A 13142-nucleotide genomic window follows, 5' to 3' on the forward strand; every position below is an offset into this window, starting at 1 on the left:
TTGCATTTGTTCCTTTTGTTTGGTTTTTAATTGATGTGAAAGGTCAATTGAATCCTTTTACGAAAACTAGCTCATTAAATAGTTGCTAACTATTTAGGGTTATTTTTGTATATTTGAAAATATTTCTTTTATAATTTTCTGATCAAGTGCAAATAATTGTAAACTATTTGTGGGCCCTTTTATCACATGGGCTGTTTTGAATTAGATTATATGATTCATTATATAATTAATATAAATTAATGGAGTTATGTCCGTTAGAAGTAATGTACTTGGCCGTTATGACTGATGTTAAAGTTAGTGAACACCACCTTAATTGTCTTATTAGTTATTGAACTTCCTTCTTTCTTCATTTAGCCAGAATTCCCTTCCCCTTCTTTTCTGTCGAATAGCCTTTTTCTTTCTCTCAATCGAATAGGTCGCTATACTATATCGGCCTGCAAAATTTTCAGTTTCTTACCGAATCCTTCAACAACTAAATTGTCCTTCAATTTGATTTCAACCCAGAAAATCCTCCACACGCACGTGAATTCTTGGCCTGCCCCAAAAATTAGGTCAGTAAAATTCCTTTTCCCCAAAATCTACGGCCCTGCAAAATCTTCGATTTTCTGTCAATTCCTCGAGCAATTAACTGTACTTCCTTTCGATTGTCTCTAAAAAAGTCGCCCAATTGACGTCAATTCTTCTTTTGCCCCAAAAAACAGTTCACTGATATCTCTTTTTCCCCAAAATCAGCTCATTTTAGGGATGCATGTTCTACCGACGTATGCTGTGATGCAGCTTTCAAAATGGGCTGTATTCCCAGCCCTATATATACTTTTGTTTCTCAGTTTTGCCGCAGCAGACGAGCGAAGAAAATCTAGGTATTTTCTATTCTCTGTCTTTTTATTTCAGCCTGCATTTTTTTACTTTGATGAATGTTCTTACCTTCTGTTCATTTATTATTGCCTTCCGTTAATTAAAGACTGCCATGTCTTTTATATTATGCATAAAAGAATAATTATGATGGTAATTTTTCGATTAGCTTACCTTTACTTTTTCCTCTCTTTTTATATTCATTTCAAATGCTGCCGGACTTTTGCCAACATTCAGGCGAGCAAAAAAAATATAGGTATGTTTTTGTTTTCTCACCTTCTGATTTGAACTGCAATTTTTTCCCATTGTTATTGCCTGTGTTTATTGCTTTCTTTTAATTATAAGAAATGCGATGTGTTTGATGTTATGCTATGATGCTTTACTTTTGCCTCTGTTTTTAATTTCAAATGTTGCATGATGCTGTTAGTTGTTTATCTATTCAATAATTACATCATTTAGTATCATTGTACTTCGGGTTATTAAGGTTGCCATTTTATATATATTAGTTAGTTTTAGCTATTCTAGGATGCTTTGATTCTGTCATTTTGTGTGCCTTTGGTTTAGTATCTTGCTTTATTTATAGTAAAATTAGGTTTTGATCTTCTGTGTTTCAAAATGAAGAAAAAAAGAAAATTTAGTTCAGGTTTTAGATTGATAGATGAGATGTTTGATGATTCCCTTGATTTAGCAATGTTGGAAAGAAACAAAAGGAGAAACTTAAATATGCTGACTGAGCATATGAAGTTTACTCTTGATTCTTCTGTTTCTCAACCATATTCTCCTATTGTAATGAACTGTGAGAATGACATCCGTGAAAAGCACTATGTTGAAACATGTGCTTCACAAAATCACATCGATAGGAATGTAATTCTGCCAAATGACTGCAGGGGTAAAAATGTTTACTTTCCTCCAAAAAAAACTGGAGAAGTTCATTATACCTCTGATTCTACTGACAAGCATTGTTTGCCTACAATGAATTCATCTTTAATCAACCTCTGTGGTGTTGAACCTGCTGCTTTGTCACAAGTGAACTTCAATGAGGAACCATTTGTTACAGAAAATCAGTTTCAGAGTGAACAAGTTGCAAACGTTAAAGAAATAATTAGCTATTCTGAAATATCAAATCTAGATATGGAACTAGCTAATTATATTCCTCCCCTTTCTGTGAATAGCCATATACCTATAATAGGTAGTACATCTGTAATATCATATTTATCACAACCATATATGACCAACTCAATCACACTGTTAGAAAAGGAACAAAAGCTGAAATGATAAATGCATGTTTGATAAATTCTCCATTATGGCACAAATTAGAGAAATTGCAATTAATAGAGAACATGAGAGCAAAATTAGATCCTTCATTCACGCAGTTTCTTTTAAGAATTGGAGATGGGACACAAGAAACAAATGAAAATGACATAGTAAAACTTCCATCTTCAATTATAGTTAACTATAATAATGAGACTGATGCAATTGAAAAGCTAATCAATATTGTGTATCCTGAATTTAAAGATCCTTCAAACAAACTGTATTGCTCACAAAATAGAGCAATTCTAACTACAAAGAATAACTTTGTAGATGAAATAAATGATCAATTGATCAAAAAATTTCCAGGAGATTTGACTGAGTACCTAAGCTATGATGAAACACTGAATGAAAATCATCAATCTGAATATATTGATCTTTTGAATACTCTTACGCCAAGCAATTTACCTCCACATAGGTTACTCTTAAAATCCAATGCCCCAATAATTCTTTTAAGAAATCTTGATCCTGCTGAAGGATTATGCAATGGAACTAGACTGATAATAAAGAGTTTGAGCAAGAATGTTATTTGTGCTAAAATTGCAGTTGGTGATTTTTGTGGCAAAGAAGTTTTTATACATAGAATTTCCTTGCAGCCACCAAGTGATGAACAATATCCAGTTCCATATAAGAGAACACAATTTCCAATTCGTTTGTGCTTTGCAATGACAATAAATAAAGCACAAGGCCAAACTTTAGATTTTGTTGGTATTTATTTGAAAGAACCTGTGTTTTCATATGGCCAATTATATGTTGCACTTTCAAGAGCCAAAACAGCTTCGGCTGTAAAAGTACTTATTAGGCCAGCTTATTTTGATGAATCATGCACTGATCATACTAAAAATATAGTATATAAAGAAGTTCTCGAAGCTTCCCAGATTGTATTATCAGGTTTTAATATTCATGCCCTTTTTTTCAACTTTATTATTTTGTTTAATTCACTATCTAATTTCTGTACAAATACAGCCCATCATGCCTAGACATATATCTTCCGTACTAAACATTCAGAAAGGAGCAGAAAAGTGGACTGTTCTGGCACAAGTTGTTCACAGAGGCCACAGTCAATTAACTCGTGAAGTTCCACCTAGGCGAATTATGCGTTTTCTGCTCACAGATACTGAGGTCAGCAATTCTTTCCTATCTCTCTGGTCATTAATTAAATTCATAGATGAGAACATTTTAGATTCTGTAAACGAACATTTTATGATTTGCCTCTTCATTACCACATGGTTGAAAACTTGCTGAAGCTGAGAATAAGGATGATTAGCACCACTTTTGACATAGTAATCAGTGAATTTAGAACTCTGACATCTTACTTATATCAACCTGCTCCTGAAGGGAATCTTGTTGTTCATTAAGTTTTTCTATCCAACTAGCAAGTAGGCTTTGTTGGTCCAGAAGAAAAAGAAGAATGTTTTCAATCTGTGACATCAAAAAAAAAAAAGAGTATCTGGTCAAGAGTAGCTCCTGCTCCATGAACTTCCTTCGAACCCCCCCCCACAAAAAAAAACCCAATAATATGGGAATAACCTCCTTATCAGCATATTTAGATACATGTTTGTTATCAAGTGTTGGTTACCTTATACTGAAGTTATTCTAGCATTACAAACCTTTGTTATGAGCATATCACAAACATATACATATGCAATTCCAGTTTACCCTGTTACATTATTGCTTATTACATCTCACAAAAAACACACACACTAAACAGATAATGAAATTGTAAAAGCTTAAGGGGAGGAAAAATTGCATATTTCTGCTGGTCATCAAGACAGGCTGTACCAGACAGCATGTGGGAGTATAATATGTTAATTATCTAAATTTGCACAGGACTAATGAACTGGAACAATTGACATACTTATGGCAGTTAACCTTTTCATCTATACGAACCATAGTTTCATCTACTGATATCAGAACTATAGTTTGATTACAAGTGAATACTCGCCTAACTATTAAAGTATTCATTCCTATAATTTTAATTTCTGTGTCATAAATATAATGTTAGCCAAAAACATTATAGTTATAGCTATAACTCATAATATATATATAACTAACTTTTCCTAATCCTAATCAGGGAACAAAAGTTTCTGTTGTGACTTATGAACAACACATCAAGACCTTCAGCAAATTTCTGCAGCCTTATCAACGATATTATGTTTCTAATGCAATTGTGGTTCCTGCTGACCCAACATACAGAGTTGGGACTTATGAATGCTCCTGGATTTTGAACTACAAGACTTTGATTGAAAATTATGCTGAACCTGTGCCACCTATGTTGCCTTGCATATTTGAGCTGACAAACTTCTCTGATCTGCACAAATATGCTGATTCAGATAACCTTTGCAGTAATTTTTGTTACATTATTTTTTAATTTACTTGACAGTCATTTGACATTTTATTGATTTCTTACATTCATATCAACACTTTTGTTTCAGATATTAGAGGCTTTGTCATTCACGCATTCCCAATAAAGCAGCTAGATCCAGATTCTATTTCTAGAGACATTATAATAGTGAATGAAGAGTAATCAAACCTGAATACTACTATTTTATTAACTCATTTTAGATTAATGGCAGTAGTTATAATTTATTTGTTATACCTGACAGGAAGAAACTCATGCTTATGACTCTCTGGAATGAATTTGAACATGATGAAGGGAGCAAAATAGCAGACATGATTAGCACTGCCCCTCTAATCATAGCTCTCCGTGTTAAAGTGACCACATTCAATAGTAAATTTTTCATTATGCATTATGATTTCTTTATTGTGTGTCTTTTAAGTACTTAATGTTATAATTACTAAACCATTTCATCATTTTTACAGCTTTGTCATTCACTACAAGGTATTCATCTGGAATTCTGATCAGTCCTCCACTCCCAGATGAGCTATCTTTGAGGCAATGGTAAGTATAATTTTCTTTTTAGTTTTTTCCATAAATTATCAACTTATTTTACTGATAAATTTTGTATTTGTCCTCTGAACATAATCATTCAGGTTCAGCTTGAACAAGGAAGAAATCAGGAATTTGCTTGATGCTAAAACATACAATGATGCAAGCTATTTACTTCCTCCTCCAAATGAAGAAGATATCAAAGCAATCAGCAATTTTCAGGCATCATTTCCAGTTGTAAGTACTATATTGTTATTCTACAATTTTGCTTAAATATAACTATTTATTATCTAATTCACATTCAAATACCATTCATGGTTGCCTGCCTCAGCAAAAGGCAGCTTGGGTGCAAGGAACTGTCAAACTTGCATATGGATTCAGCAAATATTGGACTACAGCTTGTGCGAATTGTCACAAAATTGTGAATGCTGACATTGACTGGATCATCCACTGTCCTTCATGCAAACAGCAAACTGAAGTTGAACTCAGGTTAGATCATTAACTTATGCTTCTAAATTAAATATTATTCGCATTTGTTGCCATATATTAATCTTAATTCCTCCACTCAATTAAAGGGCTCGCATTCCAATTATTATAACTGATGCTTCGAGCTCAATACACTGCATTATATCTGGAGAAGATGCTGAAAAATTGATTGAGTTCACTCCATTGCAGCTTAAACAAGCACAAGAAGATGTAAGTATGAATTTTCTGTCTTATATTCAGGCATAAATACATATATACATAGAAAGGAATTCACTGAACCTAACTAAAAAAATTTTCTGGTGCAGGGCTTTCAAATAGATACTGAACTTAATGATGCTTTGAAAAAGTACACAGTGGTCTGTTTTCTGAAATCCTATGAGACTCCTTTCCAAGGTCAACTGCAGAGAAAGAATACTGTCATCAAAGCTTATACTGCAGCTGAACTATCAGACCGTCCCCTTCCTCTAGAACTTCCAGAAAACACTCAAGTTTTTTCTGAACTTCGCAGTTCATCAGCAAGGCATGCAGAAACATCATCAAAGGATCAATTGTTCACACCAAGCACAAAGTTGGTACTTGAAGAAATTGCTGGAGCCAGTTCTTACAAAGATAGCCAGACATCTGCAACCAGTGGAGCAAAAAGAAGCCTTGAATTTCCAGAAGATTTACCAGCAGACACAGATCCTAAACAACCAACAAAGGCTGCTGAAGAGTTTGCCAAAGAACCTGCAAAATCGTATGGTCCACTTGCAAATATCAAAGACAGTCCAGCCAAGAAACCTAAAGCAAAGGAAGACTGATATGCCTGATTTCTGCACTTTTGTTATATCTTTTGTTCATTGCCTTGATGACTATCTTGATTGCTTAGACAATGCCTTTTGAATTATATTATGATCCATTATTCTTTTGACTTAGAAAGTAATGGATCCTAATATATCTATGAATGGTTTAACCATCAATGTTGTAACTCAATAGGCAATGAAGCCTATTAAAACCCCTTAATATGTAACTGTGGGTTGAACTGAAGTGTGTGTTTTGCTAAGACATGAATGTTTGAGTTTATGTAATCTATGGTTGTGATTTGCATATTCATTGTTTACCTCTTCATTTTTCAGTTGGTCATATCATATATATACATATATGATCCTGATTGCCCAGCTGTGATTAAGTTGTTTGATCATATCAGTGGGTAGGCCGTGCAATGCACGGCCAGAATCATGCTAGTATAAGATATAAGAAAAGAGCAAGGTTTAGTGTTTGCCTTTACTCTTGCCACGTGGCTTCTTCATTGTTTGACAAGTGGCAAGGTAAAATATTTTCTACAAGTTGTCTGAAGCATTCTCTTGCTTTTGACATTGGACCGTTTCTTTTCTTTCTCATTAGTACACTAGCCAGTAGCCACTCAGAGCAGTTGCGTGACCCATGAAAACAATACCAGAAGCCGCAGCCCGCATTTTACCATGAAAATAAATTTTTTTTATCATAAATTTTTAAGTTTTCTGTGAACATGTTTTTTAATTATCTTTTTATCGCACATGTCTACCTTGTATATAAAAAGAAATCCAAGTTACTATAGGTAACCATTTTTTTGACACATGTATTACATGTATTTTTGACAAGTGGACCTTCGATTATTTTACCTAAATTTTTCCTTCCCTTTTTTGATTCAATTGGGTTAAAGGATTAAAATATTTTTTCTCCTTGAGAAAATCAACTCCATCTCTTCTTTTTCTTCTTGCAGTAACTACTGTCATCCCTTACCTTTTTTATTTTTTAAAACTAATCTAACTAAGATTGTTGCCATGCTCTTTTTCTTTTTTTTTTTGTCAAGATGATAGCTACTTAGCAAAAAGAATTCTTTATTATTTTTATCCCATTTTACATTTTCTTTTCTTCCTTTTTTCTTCATCTCTAATCTCTCATGTTTTCTCTATTTTTTGATCATAATGTTATAGCCAACTGGCATTTGTTTGTTAAATTTATAGGATGATGTTTTTATTTTATAGTTCTTCATGGATAAAAGGTGAACTATTAAAATATCTTAGAATTCATTTTATACCAATGATCATTTTCTAAGAATAATAGAACAAAAATTCATTCTTTTATTTTCTCCTCCCATGATTTGATTTCTGACTTCACATTTTGTTTCCTTTTCTTTGTTTTTTTGGTTCCATTTTGTAATTATCTACAATTTTGTGTATTTTTTTAGGAGAAAGATATATCATGTGATGTTTCCACCAAGATAAATCTAGCTAGGTATTCTTGTATCTCCATTTTTCTCCATTTCTTTCTTTTTGCAATTACTTTATGGCCTATTCAATTTAATTGAAGGATCCAATAAGATTTTGTATATATTTAAACTAAAGTTAGTTTTTGTTTGTTTTTTAAGTACTCTAAGTGTTGTAGTATCAATTGGGTTGGTATTCAAGGATTGCAGTCGGTGGTGGAAGTCACAATTGAGGCTTTCGGCCTAGAGTGTGACTTGACAAAAAAATGTTAGAAAATTCAATTTTGATTAGGAAGATGGTTTTGCAATAAAAAATAGTTCAATTCTAATTTGTATATGTAGATTAAGAAACATAACAATTCATATTTTTATCTAATCTTGCTATTTATATTCTGGAGCTGCAGGATAATGTTGTCACCTTTAGGCGGAATTTAAATAGATGAACTGGATTCTTCTATCAAAAGAAAGAAAAATATGAAAGTTTATAGTAAGCTATATTGATGTTGAAGATTGTGCCATGTTTTAGCAGCTTCCTAAACTTTTTCTCATTATTAAAGTACTAAAAGTATTACGACTGCTTTTGATTTAGTTTTAACTAAAACTATACTACTATTAATACATCAATGCACTTATAGTGTATTAATTTTCTCTCCTTTTTGGGTATCATATAATAGTGGTTCAAAAATCTTTATTCAAATCACAATAAATAGGAAGGTTGAATTCATAGATGTGATTTCTCTTTACAACAAATTTTGAGAGAAATTTTATTTATTCTCCATATTTTGTTAATTGTATTCCTACAATAAACAAAAGTTATATGATAAAAATAATAGCGGAAATATGATTAACAAAAATGAGAGTTCAAATAATATTTGTCAATTTTAATTGCTTTGATGCTCAATTTTTCTCCTATATTTCTATTCATTCATCATGTGGCAAAATAATTTGATGCCATGCATTCGACTAAATTTTTAAGGGGCCCAAACTGTGCTTGCACAGTTCAAGTACCTCTAGTACATAATAGATAGGTGGAGGCCATGTAAACTAGTTAGGTGGGATAGGTGAGGGTTAGACAAGTGTCCTCATTTTTTATTGATACCACAACACTTGCTAGATGGGGTGGTAGGACACTTGTTGATTTGGGGGATTTTGGGAAAAATCTGAAAAACAAAAAGAAAACAAAAGAAAAGAAAAAGGGCTACGGAAGAACAAGAAGAGGAAAAGAGGGCTAGAGAGCTACGGGAAGAAAAAGAGACAAGCGAGGAAGGAGAAAAAAGGGGAGCGAAAATGAAAAACAAGCAAGGGGGTTGGAAGGGAAAGGAGGAGAGCACCTGAGGAGAGTGGGAGAGGAAGAAGGAGACCGTGGCGAGTGAAGGAAATCTGGGAAGCAAGGAAAAAGAAAAAGGAAGGGCTGCGGGCAAGGAGAGAAAAAGGAGAAAAGAAAGGGAGAGAGAAAAAAATCTAGAAAACCAGAGAAAGAGGGAGGTCTGGGTAGGATTAGATAGGGAAGACAGAAAGGAAAAAGGAAACGAAAAGAAAAACAAGAGGAAAGAACAGAATTTTTTTTGGAACAGGCTGATTTTCTGCCACGTTGAGCTGCAATTTTCTCAGCATAATCAACCTCTTCTTGGATGTGTTAATTGATCTTGAACATCTATGAAGTGAGGGGAGCAATTCTTATTCAGCCCTTGTGGAGAAAAAGCGTCTGGAAAGGCTCCAAATTTGCCTTCCAAAGTACTCGATCGGCTTTTCTGGTGCATCTGCAAATTTTCGAAAACTCCTTTAGAACATCATCTGCTCGTTCCTTTGGCTTCACTCTCGTGCAAGTTCATCATCAGGTAATGAATACTCCTTGTTTAGTCAATCTAACACTTCCCATGATTTCGCTGGACCATTCGCATGAGTTTTCTTCATCACACATCCAATTTTGATGTCCCATTTTGTGACCCTTGTTGTTTCAAAGGTGCGATTTTGATGGCTCAAGATGCATGTAGACTAGGGTTTAGAGATGGTCGGATTAGGGATGGCAATGGGGGCAGGTGACCGCGGGCACCCGCCCCGTGGGGGACTAATGGGGAGGGGGTTGGGGCGGGGGACGGGGGAGTGTACCCCCGCCCCATCCCCCGCCCCGCCACCCGCTTTAAAAAACTAAATATATAAACTATATATGTATATAATTATATATATAATATATAATTTAATTAGTTACAAACTTATGATAATTATATTATTAGTTATATGTATTATATAATGTCTATTAGTATATATAATATAATTGATATTATTAATTATACTAATAATTATATATGTGTACTAATACAAATTATTAATTGGTTATACTAAATTTACTAATACATTTATACTAAATCCCTAATTACACTTAATACAATAACATTTTTTTCTTAAAAAAGCACAAGCACAATAATGAATTAGTGATTGTATTTGTGCCAAAAGTGAAAACTTGATTACTTTAGTTATATTTATTTCATCATGTTGGATTGTATTCAAATAATTTTTGTTTGATTGTTTTTATAAGTTTCAATTGTAAAATTACAATGAATAATAATTTGATGATGTATTGATATTTTAGTATTTGACTATATGCTAAAATTTAACCATAATAAAATTATATAACAAATTTTTATTAGTCCTGCGGGGGCACCCGCGGGAGGAAGCGGGACGGGGCGGGAATGGGGCGGGGGGAGCGGGGGACGGGGGATGGGTCCCCCGCCCCGTTGCCATCCCTAGGTCAGATGTTAGGTTTTGATAGTGAGGTCACGTAAATTTCGTTTATGAGGGTCCCAGATCTGGTTTTGTCCAAAACGCTAACATCATCTGTTTCTTTGTTACTTTCTTCATCTGATTTCTCCCTGTTGAATCCGCTAACGATAGGCAATTATGTTGGATTCTGTTAATCATGATGAGTGGAGATTTATGTGGGTTTTGGTGGATGAAATAATGGGTTTTGTTCGATTTTTTTTGTATGAAATCATCTGCGTGGGATAAGCTGCAAAATTGTAGAAGTAAACCAGCGAGGAAGATGAATTCGTCGAACCAGATGCATGAAAAAATTTCAGAAATTGCACTCTTACCCCTAATTTTTCAAGTAATGCTACTATGGCCTGAAATTTGAGAAAATATAATCAATTTTGTCCTTTCAAAATTTTAAATTTATTTGGTATACTTTAATATGATTGTTGGATAAATTATTCATGAATTTTAGGATAAAATTTGGGGTTTAACAATTCTTGATAGATTTATAGTTGTTGATTTGGATTTTTTGTAAAAATAATTAAAATTTGGGTAGTATTTTTGTTTTGGGATTTGATGAGAGGATTTTGACTTATTTTTATGAATTCTAGCATTTTGTTTTGGTAGGCTTTATCTTAAGTTCTTAACTTTATCTTATTTGGATTTCGCTCCCTAATATTTGTATTAATAATAATTTGACCCCTCAAACTTTTAAATTTTTTTAATTAGGTCCTTGCTTGTTTTAATTTCTCGAATATAGGTTGTTTGCTTCCATTTAAATGTTTAGTTAATCAATTTCGTGATCATTTCCACATTTTGTTTCATGTTATTGCTTTTATTTATGAATTAAAATGATACCTTAACAATTTTATTGTTTTGGAGGGCAAATAAGAAAATTGCATTTCATTAGGCCACCAATTCAAAAGAGATACACTCTACTCCTTCATTTTTGTTTTACTTGATCCTATGTGAATCTATGTGTGTAATTGCATGTTTTTTTAATTTTTTATTATTTTATTATTTATTTTGTTTTGTTTATTCACTTTATTTGTTTATTTTAATTTCGTATAATTTAGTGTTTGATTATTTAAGAGGCATTTAAATGCCAAATTGTAATAGTTAGGGGGTTTAAGAAATGTATTTAGATAGAATATGTAATAGTTAGGTATTTATTTTATTTATTTATTTTATTCCTTCCCCTTTTAGATTGTAGTTAGGGCCCCCAAATGTAATAGTTAGGTGTTTATTTGCTTTATTTGCTTTGTATGTTTTGCATGCTTATGTGTTTACATGTTACTCGTTTTCTTAGAATCTTTATCTAGATATTACGGTTATGTGCTATGTGTTTTATGTGATTTATGTGTTTATTTGCTTTATTATGTTTTATATGATTTATTAGACTATAATAAATGCATGACGTCACCACACTAGTCCAACGCTAGTTGTGACACTTTTTTCTGATTCCACACTAGTCCAACGTTAGTTGTGGCCCTTTTTTCGATTTCTCACTAGTCCAATGCTAGTGAGAAATTATAGACATGGGCAGATGGGTTAGTCCAACGCTAGATCCTTAGGAGTCGCTTTTGCACTAGATCATGTTTGTGTGACAAAATTATTACATTTCATGCATGGTTTTCACTTTTTAGGATACTTACCATTTTTTGCATAATATTTCCTCTATATGAATATCCCTTATCCCTATGTATAAAACATAATATTTAGATTTGCATCTCATTTAGAAAAAAATTAGAAATAGGTTAGATCATATACTTGACCAAAATTAGGAGAATTAGCCCTTTAAATATGGGATATGGACGAGTATGGTTTCTTAGTCTTAGCACGCTCGTATTCCCTCTATAAAAAGGAAAATCTGTTCACGAATCATAATTCCTCCGCATCCGTTATGAGGCGTTCCTTTAGGTCATGTATATTCGTATATCATTATTTTCTTTTCTTTTCTTTTACTTTCCTTCAAGCCTCATATTTTGCACATTCATAACCTCTTCAAAATAATCACTTTGGGGCATCGCAATTAATGCGATTTGTACCAATTAAAATTCGAAGAGACATATTGACCCTTCCGATAACCATTAGGTCTAGATTTACATTCATATAAATACCTCCAAAATGTGATAAATTTTTAGGTTAAAATAAGAAAATTTTTGACTAAATCACGCAACTAGCTTTGGTTAGGTTGAAAGAGTGCCTTGGATTTTATTCTTACCTTTCTTTTCTTCAAATGCGACTCCCGACCCCTTTTTTCTTGATTTTCGCAAACTTGGAGTCATTTAAAAGGGGTTTTTCTCTACTTTTTCTTTAAAAATTCATTTTAGGTGACTTGGTACACCTTAACTCAATACTAAATGGCGACTCCTATTTTTCATTAAAAACCCTTTTTAAACCATTATTTTGGATCGAAACTGTCGCATTTTTAAAGTCCCATTCAGGCCCATTTTCTTTATTTATTTTCTAAAAATCAAAAACTCATATTTCACTCAAAATAAATCAAAATTCATTTTTATAAACACGTTATTTTTTTCATTAAAAATGGGCCCGACATACCGTATCCCAAAAATTGGCGTAATATCGTGACAGGAGACACAACAATCACATCGACCATAAATTTTC

The 13142-nt window shown here is 33.0% G+C and overlaps 1 protein-coding gene across 1 annotated transcript; it reads left to right on the forward strand.

The window, feature by feature from the left end:
• Window positions 1–302: 302 nt before the first annotated feature.
• Window positions 303–6624, forward strand: LOC113735657 (replication protein A 70 kDa DNA-binding subunit B-like). Its single transcript, XM_072074939.1, has 12 exons — window positions 303–551; window positions 733–860; window positions 1090–1108; window positions 3127–3282; window positions 4235–4505; window positions 4596–4683; window positions 4767–4891; window positions 4984–5062; window positions 5155–5287; window positions 5382–5539; window positions 5626–5746; window positions 5842–6624. The coding sequence occupies exons 4-12, from the start codon at window positions 3133–3135 to the stop codon at window positions 6334–6336; spliced, it is 1620 nt and encodes a 539-aa protein (XP_071931040.1). The 5' UTR covers window positions 303–551; window positions 733–860; window positions 1090–1108; window positions 3127–3132; the 3' UTR covers window positions 6337–6624.
• Window positions 6625–13142: the final 6518 nt, after the last annotated feature.

This window comes from Coffea arabica, chromosome 1c, assembly GCF_036785885.1.
Source record: "Coffea arabica cultivar ET-39 chromosome 1c, Coffea Arabica ET-39 HiFi, whole genome shotgun sequence".
Lineage (NCBI taxonomy): Eukaryota > Viridiplantae > Streptophyta > Magnoliopsida > Gentianales > Rubiaceae > Coffea > Coffea arabica.

Excerpts from the sequence above, each read along its gene's own strand:
- LOC113735657 (XM_072074939.1), top strand. The coding sequence starts at position 3,133 with ATGCCTAGACATATATCTTCCGTACTAAACATTCAGAAAGGAGCAGAA. Across the intron at positions 5,063-5,154 it reads GAGCTATCTTTGAGGCAATG|GTTCAGCTTGAACAAGGAAG; the intron begins GTAAGTATAATT and ends ATAATCATTCAG. Across the intron at positions 5,747-5,841 it reads TTAAACAAGCACAAGAAGAT|GGCTTTCAAATAGATACTGA; the intron begins GTAAGTATGAAT and ends TTTCTGGTGCAG.